Genomic DNA, 19252 nt, shown 5'->3' with positions numbered 1-19252 from the left:
GCTGCTTCAAATTGTCTTTTTCTGCATTTCTTTGTTGTATAAACTGTTCAATCAACATAAATCCAAGAAAATAATAATAATAATAATAATAATAATAATAACAACAACAACAACAACAACAACAACAACAACAACAATAATAATAATAATAATAATAATAATAATAATAATAATAATAATAATAATAATAATAATGTTGGAAGGGACCTTGGAGGTGATCTAATCCAACCCCCTGTTCAGGCAGGAAAGCCTATACCATTTCAGACAAATGGCTGTCCAGTCTCTTCTTAAAAATTTCCAGTGTTGGAGCATTCACAGTGTCTGGAGGCAGGTTGTTCCACTGATTAATTGTTCTAACTGTCAGAAAATTTCTCCTTAGTTCTAGGTTGCTTCTCTCTTTGGTTAGTTTCCATCCATTGCTTCTTGTCCTGTCTTCGAATGCTTTGGAGAATAGCTTGACTCCCTCTTCTTTGTGACAACCCCTGAGATATTGGAACACTGCTATCATGTCACCCCTCGCCCTTCTCTTCATTAAAATAAAAGGTAAAGGTTCCCCCGCACATGTGTGCTAGTTGTTTCCAACTCTAGGGACCGGTGTTCATCTCCGTTTCAAAGCCGAAGAGCCAGCGGTTGTCCGAGGACGTCTCCGTGGTCATGTGGCCGGCATGACTGGACGCCAAAGGCACACAGAACACTGTTACCTTCCCACCGTAGTGGTCCCTATTTTTCTACTTGCATTTTTACGTGCTTTCGAACTGCTAGGTTGGCAGAAGCTGGGACGAGTAACAGGTGCTCACTCTGTTACGCGTCACTCGGGATTCGACCCGCCAAACTGCCGACCATCTGATCGACAAGCTCAGCATCCTAACCCACTGAGCCACCACGTCCCTTAAGTTCATTAAAATAGACATATCCAATTCCAGCAACCGTTCTTTATGTTTTAGCCTCCAGTTCCCTGACCATCTTTGCTGGTCTTCTGTGTACTCTTACTACAGTCTCAAGATCTTTTTTACATTGTGGTGACCCAAACTGGATGCTTTATTTCAAGTGTGGCCTTACCAAGGCATTGTAAAGTGGTATTAACATTTCTTAAGGTGACAACAACCTAGAAATAAGGAGAAATTTCCTGACAGTGAGAACAATTAATCAGTGGAGCAACTTTCCTTCGGAAGTTGGGGGTGCTCCATCACTTGAGGTTTTAAAGAAGAGATTGGACAGCCATTTGTCTGGAAAGGTATGGGGTCTCCTGGTTGAGCAGGGGGTTGGACTAGAAGACCTCCAAGGGCTCTTCCAGTTCTGTTATTCTGTTATTATTTTGTTATATTGGCTGGCAGGATGTCTTCGAGTCCTCTTTTGGCTAGAAAGAAGAACCGTTAGTAGTTTGGGAATCCTTGCCTCAGGAAGACAGGGGACCTGTCTTGGAGCTAACAAAAAAATCTTCCCAGCCTCATCCTTGCTGGTTAAAACTGTTTTATCAAGGCAAAAATGGGGACAAATGCAAACAGAGCCATAAAAAGTAGAACATGGAGAGACTGGAGATGTAGAAAACAGAAAAAAACAAACCAAACCAGAGGAATCAGTCCCCATTGGGCACTGAAGGACCACACAAGAGAACTGTTTTCTCAAGCACTTGGAAAGACTATATGGATGGAAGATCCTCAAGTCAATGGAAAAGAAAAGTGCCTAGACCTGTAGCAAATAGTGAAGTTAATTTGTTTGAATGAAAGAGATGGAGGGACCCTGAAGAGAACTCAGAAGACTCTAGGAAATCACGGGAACTGGAGTTAAGGCACAGCCACACTTCTCTGTGCATTAATTATTCACCTGTGGTGAGGGTTACCAGCATCAAATTCCTGGGTGTGCAGCTAACGAGTAGGCTGGCTTGGTCGCTCAACAGCGAGAAACTGGTAAAGCGGGCACAGCAGCGCCTGCATTTCTGCGTCGCATGAGAAAAGCTCATCTTTCTTCCCCTGTCCTGACCACTTTCTACAGGGGGACGATTGAGAGCATCCTGTCATACAGCATCACAATCTTTGGAAGCATCACTGCTTCAGACAGGAAGGCGGTGCAGAGAGTGGTAAGGATGGCCGAAAAGATCATTGGCAGTTCCCTCCCTCCCATCCAGGACATAGCACAGAAGCCTTGTTTGAATAGGGTCTGTAAGATTATCTGGGACACTACTCATCCTCTTCACGACCTGTTTTCCTTGTTACCTTCCGGGAGGAGGCTTTGTGGTATCCGTAGCAGAACATCCAGATTCAACCATAGTTTCATTCCATACGGCATTTACTTTGTGAACTCTCAGGCTTCCTCCTTCCATTATATATTCAAGATGGACAGTATTTAATATTTTATTGTTATGTATATGTAAGGGTGTGGGTCTATACATATGTTGTTTATAGTATGTTTTAGGTGTGTGTCATGTATGTGTTTCACTTTGAGAGCGGGCAACTAAATTTCATTTTTGATGTGTGCCTTTGTGCCCACAGTAAAAAAATGACAATAAAGATTATTTTATCTTATCTTAAATCTGTAGGAAACAAGGTTTTTCTAGGTAGACCCAGAATAATAGGGAACCATAAGCTGGACTAAAGCATCAAGGCACACTTATTTTCTTTAAATAGACCTGCTAACTGCCTCAGTTTTTGTATCAGAATTCAGTGTATTTTGCACAAACTAGGGTTTGTATGTTGATTCCACGTTAATCCCCTGAACCTTGGACCTGTCTCTCCTGAGGCACCCTATCGCATTTTGTGGGAGTTTGATGTGCAACACACTGTGATTTTTATCAGTGCTAAATATCTTCACTCACCTATGTGTAATTGTTTTGAGCATCCTGACTACCTAAAATAGGAGGGTTTTTAAAAAAAAAAATTCTTATTTTTCATTATTTTACTTTTAAAATTATTGGTACTTGCTTTTGCTGTTATCAAGAGTCATACAGCAGAGATGAGAGAGGTAGGTGTTTATCTGAGTTACCCAGGCAATAATTAAGCCTTTCCTCCAGCCAGAACAATGGGAGGATTTTGTATATCTTCAGTGACCTCGTCACACAGTCAGTCTGATTGGCTGCAAAGGGGCTGTGACATCAAATAGTGATCCCAACCAACCAAGATGAAGAAAATATTTCAGTTAAAAATGGAGCCTGAGCAGCAGCAGATAGAGATCAATAGACGGGAGAAAGCCAGCAGCGGTTCAGTTGTTCCTAAGGTAAATGCTTTTCATATACTTTTTGATTCCATGAAAAATAATCTTCCTAATGAAAATGGTCACCCCACAAATGTCTTGCTGACTTCATTGGCAAGGCTACATAGGGGCAAACATGAACTCTCCAGCACATTATTCATACCCATAATTTTTCCATGGTTTTTCTTCTAATAACACCATTATACTATGGTATCATTCCCAACTGATCTTTGGAAAAGATCAGTTTACATTCCAATTCCAAAAAAAGGCAATGCCAAAGAATGTTCAAACTATCGCACCATTGCACTCATTTCTCATGCTAGCAAAGTCATGCTTAAAATCCTACAAGCTAGACTTCAGCAGTATGTGGATCGAGAACTACCAGAAGTACAGGCAGGATTTCGAAGAGGCAGAGGAACTAGAGATCAAATTGCCAACATACGCTGGATCATGGAGAAAGCTAGAGAGTTCCAGAAAAACATCTACTTCTGCTTCATTGACTATGCTAAAGCCTTTGATTGTGTGGATCATAACAAACTGTGGCAAGTTCTTAAAGAGATGGGAGTACCAGACCATCTTATTTGTCTCTTGAGAAACCTATATGCGGGTCAAGAAGCAACAGTGAGAACTGGACACGGAACCACTGATTGGTTCAAAATTGGGAAAGGAGTCCGGCAAGGCTGTATACTGTCGCCCTGCCTATTTAACTTATATGCAGAGCACATCATGAGAAAGGCAGGGCTAGATGAATCAAAAGTTGGAATTAAGATTGCCGGAAGAAATATCAACAACCTAAGATACGCAGATGATACCACTCTAATGGCAGAAAGTGAAGAAGAACTAAAGAGCCTCTTGTTGCGGGTGAAGAAGGAGAGTGCAAAACTTGGGTTGAAACTTAACATTAAGAAAACCAAGATCATGGCATCTGGCCCTCTCAATTCCTGGCAAATAGATGGGGAAGAAATGGAGGTAGTGACAGATTTTATTTTCCTGGGCTCCAAGATCACTGCAGATGGGGACTGTAGCCAAGAAATTAAAAGACGCTTGCTCCTTGGGAGGAAAGCCATGGCAAATCTAGACAGCACACTAAAAAGCAGAGACATCACCCTGTCAACAAAAGTGCGTATAGTCAAGGCTATGGTCTTCCCAGTTGCAATGTATGGCTGTGAAAGTTGGACCATAAGAAAGGCTGAGCGCCAAAGAATTGAGGCCTTTGAACTATGGTGCTGGAGAAGACTCCTGCGAGTCCCTTGGACTGCAAGGCGATCAAACCGGTCAGTCCTAGAGGAGATCAATCCTGACTGCTCTTTAGAAGGCCAGATCCTGAAGCTAAAACTCAAATACTTTGGCCACCTAATGAGAAGGAAGGACTCACTGGAGAAGAGCCTAATGCTGGGAAAGATCGAGGGCAATAGAAGAAGGGGACGACAGAGAATGAGGTGGCTGGATGGAGTCACTGAAGCAGTAGGCATGAGCTTAAATGGACTCCAGAAGATGGTAGAGGACAGGAAGGCCTGGAGGAATGTTGTCCATAGGGTCGCGATGGGTTGGACACGACTTCGCAGCTAACAACAACAACAACAACAATCATTCCCATGCTATAAAAGTAGCTGAGGAAGTTTAGCTGTTGAAGGACAGTTGATTAAGGTGTCAAAAAAAACTAAAACATTTTGAGCTATATATTATACGGTACTGCAGTGCTAAAGAGATGAGTATAGGAATATCAATGGAGAGAGAGAAAGAGAGGGAGATGGAATGTAATGATATATTTGATTATATCATAATGATATTAAATATATATAATGAAATATTTGATTATAAGAGCTGTGGTGGTGCAGTGGTTAGAATGCAGTATTGCAGGCTAATTCTGCTGACTGCCAGGAGTTCGATCCTGACTGTTTTGAGGTTGACTCAGCCTTCCATCCTTTTGAGGTCAGTAAAATGAGGACCCAGATTGTTGGGGCCAATATTTTGACTCTCTGAACCAGTTAGAGAGGACTATGAAGCACTGTGAAGTGATATTTAAGCCTAAGCGCTATTGCTATTGATTACTATCGTTACATTGGCCCATGTTTTCTTGGCAACTTTACAGAAGTGGTTGGACAAAATTTCTTCTGGGCTGTTTTCTTTCCTTTTAACTTCCTAGTCTGGTCTATATACATGAGGCTTCCTGGTACTCATTCATACAGCCACAAACCAAATCCAGTTCTAGCTGAAGAACAAAGAACAAACAATGGTCATAAGTAATGGAAAAATTATAAAGAAAGAGAACAATCTGTAAAGAAAGATAGAGTCCAATTGCACCAATATACAATTCTATACATACTTAAAAGTATTTTTGATCATCGGATGGCATCATGGGACTATCTCCCAATTCACCTGATATCAATGGAAATGAAAGTTGCCTGTTCAAAGAGACTTTGTTGTCGCCGAGATTTTTTGGTATCACTTCTATTCATGTTTTTGTTACCCAATAAAAATGGATTCCTCTACAACAGCAGTCCCCAACCTTTCCAGCTTTGAGGACTGGCAAGGGGGGGAGGGAGAGTGGGGATGGTCCTGTGCAAGTGGCAGGCAGGTGCGTGTGAGGGGCTCTGTTTGTGCCCACCGATTACACAAATGGAGCTTCATGCACAGGCATGCTCACTGTTCACACAAGTGAACCTGCATGTGCACACACATGCCCACCACTTCCAGGGCCTGGTTACAAAATGACTGTGGCCTGGGGGCTGGGGACTCCTGCTCTACAATTAGCTGGGATATGTATAAAGGTAGAGGTAAAGGTTCCCCCGCACATGCGTGCTAGTCGTTTCCGGCTCTAGGGGCCGGTGCTCATCTCCATTTCAAAGCCGAAGAGACAGCGCTTGTCCGAGGACGTCTCTGTGGTCATGTGGCCAGCATGATTAGACGCCAAAGGCGCACAGTACGCTGTTACCTTCCCACCGTAATGGTCCCTATTTTTCTACTTGCATTTTTATGTGCTTTCGAACTGCTAGGTTGGCAGAAGCTGGGATGAGTAACAGGCGCTCACTCTGTTATGCGGCACTCGGGATTCGACCTGCCAAACTGTCGACCATCTGATCGAGAAGCTCAGTGTCCTAACCCACTGAGATTGATTCAATTTGCAACTCCATCAGATAGAAGCATCCTTATGAGTGGTAACAAAGATGTAGACTCTTCACTGTTATCCAGGATACTTGCTTTGAAAAGTGAGATAAACTACAAATTTATCAGAGAAGGTGAAGGTTCACTGGATGGCATTGTGGTAACATCATGAATGAAATTAATCACTTCCTAGATATGTTGGGCTAGAATTAACAGATGTTATGCCCAGGAAGGCTACTGCTAGCAGGCCATTCTGAAAATGGTAGCCCCCAATATTTGAATTTGAGAAAATACTGTGGATAGATAACAGCAACAATACTGCGAAGTCTCATTTTAATGGACAGAGAGGAGTCAGTGTCTGTTATTCATGATTATCTGTTAAATACAAAGATACATCATTTGTGCAACAATGTGATTATACCACAGGCATGCATTCCACTATTTGCATTTGCATAACAGCATCACGATGCACATGACATACATCACTGTAGATATTTGTTGCATTGCATGAGAAATCCATTATAATGAGGTTTGTTAACGCAAGATTTTGCTGTAATAGAATTCAGTGAATGAGAACCTCTTGCTCGAATGGAGTAGCCAAGATTTCTAAAGCATTTTTAAGTGCAATAAAAAAGGGATTCAAACCCCTTTTTAATCTATGAAGTAGGTAGCAGCCAAGACAACAGATGCAATTTTTGCTTAATATCCTATTGGAGGGCCAATTTACAGACTCCTTGACTTTTTCAGAGGTTACAGCAGAGCTGGGCAACTTATTTTTTAGCCCATGGGCAATGCACATCTTTTGAGTGGCAGGTCAAAGGCTGCATTCTAAGTAGGTGGGACCAGGAAAGAAATTGTATTTGATTTGAATTTTCCTTAAAATTAATTGAGATAAATTAATTAAATATGTTACTATGAGTAGCCTTATGTATAGGACAGTCCTCAGCCTATGATCACAATTCAGCCCAAATTTCTGTTCTAAAATGAGACATTTGTTACATGAGTTTTGCCTCATTTTACAACCTTTCTTGCCACAGTTCTTAAGTGAATCACTGCAGTTGATAAGTTAGCAACATGGTTGTTAAGTGAATCTGGCTTCCCCATTGACTTTGCTTGTCAGAAGGTTGCAAAAGGGGATCTCGTGACCTTGGGACACAGCGATGAATTTTGATCACATGAGCATGGGGATGCTACAAAGTTTACAAGTGTGAAAAATGGTCATAAATCACTTTTGGTCAGTGCTATTGTAACTTTGAATGGTCACTAAATGAACGGGTGTAAGTTGAGGGTTACCTGTATTTCATCATTTCTCCCTCTATCACAGTAAGCATTAAAATTTTGGTTGAAGCTGAATCCGTACCCATGGATTTCAGGCAGAGCTCTGCATACGTGGTCATCAGACTGTGCGTCTTCGACCCAAAGCAAGGAAATATTAGAGGGGAAAAATGGGTCATCTCCACTTAAGTTGATGTTATGGCCTCTTCTATGATGGTAAAGACTTTGTTCACATAAGCACAGTATTGTCTACTAACTTTCTTTCAAGTGGTAAAGAGATTTTGTTTTTAAAATCACAAAGGTAGTGAAAAATAGCATTTCAAAGTCACCATTATAACTTTGAAAGATAGCACATGAAGGATTTTTCTTTGTCATGGTGCCTGCCATCTGGAACAGGTTTGAGAATAGACACTGGAGAGACGGTTGGAGCACTTGTCCCATTCTGATTAATTACTTTTTCTTCATTAAGCCAAAGATTTGGACAAGTCCTTTGAAGGGACAAGGTCAGTCCCTCACTTTTTGGCTTTGTGTCTCTCCTTAGTTATAAAAGCTGTCGGGGACTGTAGCTGATAAGGTGGAGTCTTGAATATAACTCCCAGTCTTGTTTTTCTAAACAAGAGAGAGACTGAAGATCTTGCCACAGGGTAAAATACCCTTTAAAATATGATTTAAAACCATGCTGTATAATGCTTAGTCCATTTTGTAATCTTTCTCTTTCTTGTGCATAAATGATGGCATCTTAGTTCCAGGATATTTTTTTTAATGTTTTACGTTTTTTTGATAGCTACAGGAGGGTACTTGGGGAGGTTAATTGGAATTTGGATGTTGGATCTTATCATTCTGCTGATAAACACCCAACTTTTGTCTCCTTTTCAACGGATGTCCTGAACAATAGCCTAGATAGGGTGAGAAACTGTGTGTAAATGAAGAAAATAAGTCTTAATCCAGACAAGACAGAAGTTCTATTAGTCAAAAGAGAAGTCAAAACACAATTTGGAATACAAACTGTCCTGGAATGGATAAGGCTTCCATTGAAAATCTAGCTTGGATGGTATAGAGATGATTTTGTTCCATTTTAGCATATCTGCCAGTTGCAAACCTTCCTGGCGAAAGAGGTTCTAGCTTTAATAAAACGCTTTGAGGGTGAGACTGTTACATTTTAAAGTCTATTTAAGAACCGTTTTCCAGCTTGTTTGGGATCCGGTTCAGTCTATTGATAATTACCTATGAAATCCTTACCTGAAATCTGAAATGTTTTTGGGGTACGGGAAGTATAAAGGTTGCCTGTAATTCACAATCCTATTTTGAGGAAGAACTGTAGATCAGTAGTAAAGAATTCACTTTGTGTGCAGAACACCCCAGGTTTAATCCCCAATGCCTTCAAGTAAGGCTGCTAAAACCTAAAAAAACAAACAAAAAAACTCTTGCTACTTAGACCCATGTTATATTACATGTATGAACGGTCCGATTCTTTTAAGGCATCATTTATACATTGCATTAAAGCAGAGCACCCTTGACAGCGGTTCTTTCATAACAGTATCTTGATTTGTCAAATTTATGTAGCCAGCCATCCCACGTGAAGTGACTCTGGGGGGTGTACAGTAAAACCTACTATTAAAACTTGCTGCAGAGTCAAATTAGAACAGAATCGAAACAATAAACACAGAAAAAAGCAATGGGTAATAGAATTCCTATTCCTGGTCTTGTTTTCAAGAGGTTGTATGAGCCACGTTGAACTTTTTATTGTTTGCTGTATCTTCTGATTTTCCTGAAGTAAAGGTCTCAAGTTCCGATTTTACTTTCTGTCGAGTACATGGGATTTACATGTTGCTTTTCAAATCTGGATCTTTGTGTTCAGTTAACAAAGGGTGAGTTTTTACAATGCTTACTGCTATCTCTAACTCCTTTCTTCTTCTTTCTTTCTTTCTGAGGGAGCTAAATTGACACATCTCAACCCCTATATAGATTGGAACTAAGCCCTGGGGATTTCAGTAGGATTTATGTCTGAGCAACGAGTTTAAACTCAGGATGTATGGCTAAGCCTAAAACTGAAGAGGTACACCAGAAATAGATTTGGTTAACCGCACTGCACTTCATGCGAGGTTCCTTTTCAAAGATGTTGGAGACGTGTCACCAGTGAGTCATGCTTACAGCTGGAGGGAAGCCCATTATCCAAGAGGCTCTGCTGAGCATTTGTTCGAGTCAGCACAAATGAGAGGACACTCGAAGACTGATTGATGGGCGCTCTCCTGGACAGGACTGAAATGAGATGCCTGCAGAGAGTCTCTCAGGCAACATCAGGGGTTTTGTTGTTGTTGTTGTTTTAATTGGAAGGGGTCTGGTTGACCAAAGTCAGAGCTGGAGCAAGTTGGCTAAAGCTGAATCTCAGCGTGTAGAACGAGGAAAAAAAAACAGTCCCCCTTTACCCGTGTTTTATGTCTGCCTCCTCAGTGTTGCTGGCTGCTTGGGATTTTAGTCATGATTCAGTTCAAACACTTCCCTTTTTCAAGACAGAAGGAAAGGGGTGGTGTTTTTCTTGCTTTGCTTCTGGCCAATTCATTTTGTTCTTGTTTTTATTTTTCTTCCCTAAGAAAAAAAGACCACGTTTAGCATGTGTGTGTACCTAAGCTGCTTGGTAAAGGTATATTTAGAGACAACTTGTGCGGTCTGCACTCAGATTCTCATACTATAATTTATTAGAATTCCATTTTCCCAATTTGCTTTTCTCCAGGAAAAAAAAAGCAAGCAGAGTAAAGCAGTAGCAGTGCTTTCTTTCCAACGCTTCTCAGATAAGAAATGGGCCCTCAAAGCAGCATATTTTCCTAATTTGGTCCTAAATTCACCATCTGCTGACAAAGACAGAGGTGATGTTTCTGCTTTCTTTGGGCAAAAGCTTTGCCTATCCCACCTGCAGCAAAAAAAAAAACACAAACAAACCCTGGACCCTGTTTCATGGAGCTATAAACTGGACTTCATTGCCAATAGTTTTACTTTTTCACAATTTGCTCTCACTATTGTGTAAGAATGTAGGGACGCGGTGGCTCAGTGGGTTAGGACGCTGAGCTTGTCAATCAGAAGGTCGGCAGTTTGGCAGGTCGAATCCCGAGTGACGCGTAACAGAGTGAGCGCCTGTTACTCGTCCCAGCTTCTGCCAACCTAGCAGTTCGAAAGCACATAAAAATGCAAGTAGAAAAATAGGGACCACTACGGTGGGAAGGTAACAGCGTTCCGTGCGCCTTTGGCGTCTATAGTCATGCCGACCACATGACCACGGAGACGTCCTTGGACAAGCGCTGGCTCTTCGGCTTTGAAACCGAGATGAGCACCGGCCCCTAGAGTTGGAAACGACTAGCACGCATGTGCGGGGGAACCTTTACCTTTACCTTTTATTGTGTAAGAAAGGAGAGAGAGATTTCACATGCACAGAGAATGGGCATGAGTTTAATGATGTACAGTATTTAGAAATAAGATATTGATTAGTTCTTTTTTTACTTCTTTAGAACTTTGTAATTCTGACTAACCTTAGTTAGTTAATGGCTTAGAATTTTTCTTCACTTTCATCGGTGGCACACATATGCCTTTGCAGCTTCCTTTTTCTGTTGTCATATGGAATTGTCTTCATATCCTTCCCAGCCTATTCATTGACCAGCTTTATGTGGTTCTTAATTTGATGATTATTTAAGTAGTGTTTTCCTTATTTATTTATTTATTTTATTTTAATTCCATTTATATCCCGCCCTTCTCCGAAGACTCAGGGCAGCTTACAAGCTTAGCAGTAGCCTTCATTCTATGTATATGCCTGCTTATTAGGGCTTTCACACACACCCCAAGCGGCATTATTACAAAGTCAGCTTAATTGCCCCCAACAATCTGGGTCCTCATTTTACCTACCTCGGAAGGATGGAAGGCTGAGTCAACCTTGAGCCTGGTGGGATGCGAACCTGCACTAATTGCAGGCAGCTGGTGTTACTTAAGGAGGCATTAGCCCACTGCTCCACCAAGGCTTCTTACTCAATCACAGGTTTTATAATGGGTACAATCTGATGTGCTTTGCCAGACACTCTATTGGCAATGCAGTCTGTGGATTCCTAAAGAGTTGGATCAGCTTAAAATCTGGGCTGGGATGGCTCATCCTTCTTTCTGGTCCCGAGGTACTGCCTTCCAAAGGATATTTAGGGAACTGAAAAGGTCTGGTTCCTTCAAGGTTATTCCCTGCTAGATTTCTGAGTGATCCCTAGCCAACAAACACTTGAATAGCAGCTGACCAGTTGTGGTGGATGGAGAGGTGAAAGTGTTGTGTGGGAAAGGCACGGCTCTCTTTTTTGCTGCTTCACAGTGGCAGCTTTCCCCATATCTTTACATTTTGGGGCTGATTTTGTATACGCGGTCAGTATTTTACTGAAATAATTCTACCTATATCCAAAAGAAACCCAACTATCAGCTGGTAGCAGCTGTTACTCTGGCCCCTGAACTTGCTCATGCAAAACCAAAGCAATATTTTAGAGATGATTAAACCTCCTTCTTCCCCTATTCCCAGCCACATCCCCACATAATAGGAGTGATTATTGGACGGTTTCCCACTCCTGGTAACCTTTGGTCAGAAGGAAGGAAACGAACTTGGCGTCTTTAAACGTGGACAATTTTTTTCTAATTTCATAACCAATCATATAGGTGGGAGTTGCTAAACCAATACATTCAGAAAGCATGCACTAACTTGTTAACTCATGATTACCTCTAAATGTAGTCATTCCTATTACTTGCATAGAATACAAATAATTTGAGTAACAGCCTTTAAGTGTTACAGGTAGTCCTCGACATATGACCACAACTGAGCCCAAAATTTTTGTTGCTAAGCAAAACATTTGTTATGTGAGTTCTACCTCACTTTACGACCTTTCTTGCCACATTTGTTAAGTGAATCACTGCAGATGTTAAGTTAGTAACACAATTGTTAAGTGAACCTGGCTTCTCCATTTACTTTGCTTGTCCAAAGGTCGCAAAAGGGGATGACGCTGGGATGCTGCAACTGTCATAAATATGAGTTGGTTTCTAACTTTCTGTATTTTGATCACATGACCATGCTGCAATGGTCGTAAGTGTGAAAAATGGTCATAAGTCACTTCTCTTATTAAAGTTGTAACTTTGAATGGTCATTAAATGAACTGTTGTAATGTAGAGGACTGCCTGTATTGACTGATTATCAAAAAACCAGTTGTTACTATCATGATTGTATCTTGCTCTATATGCTCTATTACCTCTTGTGAACTTGGGATTTATCTCCCTTTGGTGTAGTTATTTTTCATATTGGAAAGAATTTTAACCACCAGCAAAATTCAGATACTAATAGGAGAACCCTACAATTCCATTTAGAGTTAAACTATAGATGGTGCTCAAGGTACTAGATGAAGGATTGCAATTAAGAACATTTCTCTTTTATTTTGCAATATCAGAAAAATATTTCTTTACTTCCTTCTTGCAGATCTCATTTAGGTGTTTTACACAACTTCTTGGTTAGGAGTTTCCATTGCTTGACCTTCTTCTCTTTTACAAACTTGCTGCCAACATACCTACATTACAAAAATGTGTCCCTATTTCTTATTAGTTTTGATTGCTGGCAATGTTTTTCATTAACAAAATTGCAGCGTTGGTCTGGCAAAGCCCTATGAAATTTTGCTTGGGTACAATGCTTTTTTTTTAAGTTAAACATATATTGCACAATTGGGGGTGAGAGAAGCAGCCAGCATTTTCTGACATTGATTCTCTAGAGCAGGGGTGTCAAACTGGCGGCCCACGGGCTGGACGCGTCACGCTGAAACCGTGCCCACCCCATTGCCGGCAATGGGGAAAAAGTCGTGATATGTCGCGACACGTCATGTGACATTGCGAGTTTGACACTCCTGCTCTAGAGGCAGCTTTTATTATGGTGCCCCCACAAAGGAATGACATTTGTCCCTTGCTTTGCTAAGAGGTACACTTATGATAAGCGGATTCCCTATGATAGAGATACTTTTGATTTCCCCTTTCAGTTCAGTTCAGTTCTCCTATGGTTGGCTCTTGCAACTGGTTTGCAAGGAATCAAGCTACTTAACCATTTGAGAGCAAATTTCTTACTGAATTAATCCCACACCAGTGAAAGGGAACCTGTGTCTAGTTCTTCTCTAGCAGCTTCCTTTGAAAGTGTTAAATTTTTCTATTTACTTTTGTCCTTTATGGAACCCCTATTTTATTTCCTCTTCCAGATCAATTTGGAAAAGCAATGCCTTGGCAACATCGGAGGGTTCTCACGTGAAAATAAAAAGTATGCATTTTTTTTTTAGAAGAGCAAACCAGTGACATTTTCTTCACCGTTTTTAATCTATGTAGGTCCAGATGGTGCATATGCATGGAAAGAAGCAGGAGATGGCAAAAAGAAAACAAACAGGGAGGTGAGTCAACTTTAAATCATTCCTCAGGTATTCCAGGAACCTCAATTAGTTTGTGGGATGGCTGGCAAGGAATTACAGTAACTGCCACAATAAAACCCTGATTGTCAGGTGTGAAAGATCAGGCCCACATGTGAAAATTCAGTTAAACTGATTTATTGCTACTCATGCCTATACACAGGAATCTTCTCAACTAAAAGTTAGCACCTACTTGGAGTTAGATGAGAATCAGTGGAATTCAAGGGAGGTTGAACTTAGTTCATTTGTGGCCATGTAGAGTGGGTTAGGACACTGAGCTTGTCGATCAGAAGGTCGGCAGTTTGGCGGGTCGAATCCCGAGTGACGCATAACAGAGTGAGCGCCTGTTACTCGTCCCAGCTTCTGCCAACCTAGCAGTTCAAAAGCACGTAAAAATGCAAGTAGAAAAATAGGGACCACTACGGTGGGAAGGTAACAGCGTTCCATGCGCCTTTGGCATCTAGTCATGCCAGCCACATGACCACGGAGACGTCCTCGGACAAGCGCTGGCTCTTCAGCTTGTTAACGGGGATGAGCACCGGTCCCTAGAGTTGGAAACGACTAGCACGCATGTGCGGGGGAACCTTTACCTTTACCTTTAGAGATCCTAGGCTGATCCTTCCTTTAACTCCACCCCCAGTTTCTGCCAGTTTTTCTCCTACCCTGGTTATCCTTAAGAAACTCATAGCCATGCACCTTTATAGCATAATGGTGGGAACTCAGGAACAATAGTGGAGTCATTAGCTTTCTGATAAATAGAAGCACCTATCTGTAGGCACATCTGTAAAATTAGTAGTCTGATTTCACTCTCCAGGTTCTACCCATGCCTACATAAGTGGACATTAGAAGAGGTTTCTTAAATAAGTCAGAGCATTGATAGGTGCGATATGAAAACATTTGCTCAGAATGCCAGAGAAGTAGGCATTGAGAAGGTCCTAACTGCTACCCAGAAAAAGATGTATCTGCCCCTTTATTTGACTGAGGAAACTGATTTGAAAAATACAGAAGGAGGACAATGAAAAAGTGCAAATGTAATGATGGACAGCCTTGATCGTGCCAGGCAAAAGGAAAATTTGGAAGACCATGGGCCATGCTAGAGAGGGGACAACCAATCTCCCAAAATAAATAACTTGCTCTTCTGCGGCTTCTCTCTGTTGATAGAAAGATGTTACTTTGCATAAATCATTTCTGCAAAGAAGAAAAATAAGATAAGAAGCATTAATTTGAAATATGTTGTTTCTTTTTCAGAAATATGTTTCAAACCAAGCTTGTTCTCCCAGAAATGACCTTTTCTCTTTCTGTATCCCATGATATTATTTTTTTCTGGAGTCGCTACTGCAACAGTTACAATAGAAATGACAATAACTAAGGAACAAACACAATGTTATCACCTTAGGAAAATCACACAAGCTCTTGCCTTGAATAAAGATGTCTTCATCTTATGATATGTGGTCTAAGTGAGTAAGAAATGTATATTTAATGCCTAAATCAAAGCAGACTGATGGTCTCCTTAAATCAACTTAGATAATTTGGAACACAAAAGCTTCTTACATATTGTATGAAGATGCTTATTGTTTTTGTTCTTTTGTCCTTAATGATTACAGTGACACCTACTGTTTCCAAATAATCATTGTTTATTTCATATTTCATTGCCAACATTTTTGCAAATAATTGTGTTGTACACGTACAGGGACGTGGTGGCTCAGTGGGTTAGGACGCTGAGCTTGTCGGTCAGAAGGTCGGCAGTTTGGCGGGTCGAATCGCAAGTGCCACGTAACAGAGTGAGCGCCTGTTACTCGTCCCAGCTTCTGCCAACCTAGCAGTTCGAAAGCACGTAAAAATGCAAGTAGAAAAATAGGGACCACTACAGTGGGAAGGTAACAGCGTTCCGTGCGCCTTTGGCGTCTAGTCATGCTGGCCACATGACCACGGAGACATCCTCGGACAAGCGCTGGCTCTTCGGCTTTGAAACGGAGATGAGCACTGGCCCCTAGAGTTGGAAACGACTAGCACGCATGTGCGGGGAAACCTTTACCTTTACCTTTACATTTTATTTGTGAACATATTGCATGGATTCCTCTTCTCTGTTTTTCTGTTTAACTTTGGCAAAACTTTGCCAAATCATGGAAAGGCAGACAAGGTACAAGAGTTAACTGATTAATCTGTTATAATATCCAAAGAAAGAAAAATGTATGCCTCAGCATATCATTAAATATTAAATTAAAATTTTATCCTTTGCAGTTTAGAATTAGGTATGTGCACACAACAGAAAACGCATTTTATCTTGAACTTGTAAGAAAAGAGCCACATTCAAAATGATCCATCGGAATATTCAGAGCTAACTATCTTCCAATGGGGAAAAAATTCAAGAAAGCTCAGGTGTTTTTTTAAGTTTTGATACAACTGGATTAAAAATATTACATGTGTTTTAGTCATAGGAAATGATAGATTAAAGAAAGAGGCTTTTGTGCTTTTGCTTTTCATCCCAGGACCACCAGTGAAATAGTCCTCGCTAGTAGCTACCTGCCACTCAACTTTCAGTAAAATTAGCTAAGGAGATTTTTTTTTTCAATTAGAAAAGATAGGACACAATGCTCCATTTTTTAAAAAAAGTTTTCACAATTCTATTTAGAAATAATCCACTTAGCTCATTTTTTTTGTAGTTTGGATGGCAAATAGTTATCATGGCATAAGCACCACACCTACTTACTAAGTTCAAGAACAGTACTGCTTACTTTTTTCATTTACCACCTTCCTTCACAAAAGAAACAAAACCAACAACAATGCCACTGTATTTTGTTGTTTTCTTTGCTACCTTTGTGTTTTGCTTGTTTCAGAGATTGCTGCCAAAAAGGTGTTACTATTACTTAACTTTTATTATGAGTAATATCAGCATCAGAACAGCAACAGCAAAGTGCCATTACATTTGTTAATTGCCAAGTCCCACAATTTATACGGGTGGTGGGTGGTGGTGGTGGTGGTGGTGGTGGTGGTGGTGGTGGTCTAAAAAGTTAATAATGTTCAGATAATTCTTTTGAGAACACTATATTGGTTTGGTTGGCTTCTTGAACTTTGGCATAAAGGTATTCGGCACATGCTGTTATATTTATCTTGCTTCTCAGTACATTTAAACATATATTCTTCAAAGACACTTAGAACACCAACAAGGACATTCCCCCCCCCCAAAATCAGCAGTTCCTTCTTCAAAATCTACATGACTTACCTAACAATTGTATCATTACACTGAGAAGGAACACTGCTTCATTGCTCTGCTTCTGATTATTTATACCAACTTAAGCCATGAAGTTGATTTTATTATCAAAGAAAACCTGATGTGATGACCCAGAGCTTTCAGTTGTCTTATGTAGGTCCTGACCAATGTCTCCTGTCTCAATGGCCAAAGAAAAATATATTCAGTAATACTGTGGATAATTAGAAGGTTCTGCAGAGTTGGGAGGCTTAAGAAGAAACAAGGAATACTTGATGAACATATTGGGTAGCGCAGCTTAAACTCAGAATAGCTCAGGGGTCTTCAAACGTGGCCCTTTTATGACTTGTGGACTTCAACTCTCAGAATTCCTCAGCCAGGCATGCTAGCTGAGGAATTCTGGGATTTGAAGTCCACAAGTCATAAAAGGGCCACGTTTGAAGACCCTTGGCATAGTTTATACTTTATAGCCTGCTTAAACACAGATCAATGTGTGCTGTTAGCAGACATCTGTATCTTTGTATTTGGAGGAACTGATGAAGGGGGGGGGGGGAAATTATTGTCTAAGTGAGGTTCATCCCTTGCTCTTGCATGACACCTAGTGTTGACTTTTGACCAGTATTCCTGAATTATGAAAGGGTATGAGAGTTTTGGTTTAATGTTGCTCTTCAATTTTATGAATTGAAGCCCCAGTTGCATAGTAACATGTGATTAATCAGCTTAATATGTCTTCATAGAAACATATGACTGTGTTCCACAAGAACTGTTGTTTTATGCCTGAAATAGGAAGGAAAAGGGCACAAGTGCTGGTGTTATTACTACCTCACATGATGTCATCTGGGGCCAATTTAAAAGCTAGTGTGGAAGAACGTTGAAGAAAATATGAAGTTAACTAGCAAAAGATCCCATGGATGTATTAACCTCCTAACTCATCAAACAGATGGCAACAGGAAGAAGAGGAAAATAATTATTTGTTTCCAATTACTAGCCCAAATAATGGTATAGATTTCAAAGGCATCTATAGTAGCATCTGCTTCGGAACCAAGTTTACTCATAGTTCAGAAATACATAGAATGGAGGTCATAATTATATCCCTTCCACAAGAGATCCACTTGTTGCAGCCTGCCCCGAGTTTCTACATGTATGTGGAGAAATACATGATTTCACAGATGAAACCTTCTGTCAAATTGTGAGGCGACTGTACCACACCCTCTATTTACAGTACAACCCAATGTACTGTAAATATAGCTCATATTATTCATGTATGGTATGTCAATTAATCTTAATTTCTACAGATCTTTACCATCATCTTCCCAGGCATTTCTTACATTGAAAACTTGTATCTCAAAAACAGTTTTTGTCATAAAATACTTTTAAAAATTCTTGATTTAACTTTGTGATTGGAATAGCAAAATGTGTTAGAGGCATAACAGAAATCAAATGGGCCCTACATTCTAGAAAATGTCAAACATCAACATTAGAGAAAGGATATATTTGTATGCACCTGTTAAAAATGGGGAAAAAACAAGAATAAATATAAAATAGTATGTTATTTGAAAGGGATAGCTATACACTTGGGCCATGGCTCAAAGTTACTATTTCTTGAAATGTACCTGATATGCTGTAGAATCATGTTTGCATTAATAAAAGGGGATTTTTGACCTGTAACAAATACATTCATTGGAAAATGAATTCAATATCATAATCTTAATCTTAATCTATAGGAGTATTCAAGATGCAAGAAGGAAAAAAAAATACCCAAGCCCACTCATATGAACCATACATTATTAACCATACATAATTCTGCAAAAGCCAACTTTTCAGAGGAGATGGATGCCTTCCTCCAACTATTTCGGCAGCCAGAAAAATCTATTCAGTCCCACAATACATCTGATACAGTATGCACAATTAATTTCATGGAAGCTTTAGGATCCATTACAGTTCAGAATGTTATTAAACTTCATCATCAGCTGATTTGGCACTGAATGAAAAATAACAAGCAAGTTTCCCCAGAGAGAAAGTGAACCATTGTTCCAAT

At 40.3% G+C, this 19252-nt stretch overlaps 1 protein-coding gene across 1 annotated transcript in view; it reads left to right on the top strand.

The window, feature by feature from the left end:
* Window positions 1–3114: 3114 nt before the first annotated feature.
* The window catches only part of MPDZ (multiple PDZ domain crumbs cell polarity complex component), a gene marked incomplete at its 5' end in the record, with an annotated part of 159564 nt that continues 143426 nt past the window's right edge, over window positions 3115–19252 (top strand). Inside the window, 2 exons of the mRNA XM_081318883.1 lie at window positions 3115–3210; window positions 10298–10430. Of these exons, the coding sequence (XP_081175009.1) occupies window positions 3115–3210; window positions 10298–10430 (229 nt within the window). The remainder of the gene's footprint in view (window positions 3211–10297; window positions 10431–19252) is intronic.

Source organism: Vipera berus (assembly GCF_964194415.1).
Source record: "Vipera berus genome assembly, chromosome: 2".
Lineage (NCBI taxonomy): Eukaryota > Metazoa > Chordata > Lepidosauria > Squamata > Viperidae > Vipera > Vipera berus.
Note: the sequence above shows the minus strand (reverse complement) of the source record. Positions and strands in the feature narration are given on the sequence as shown.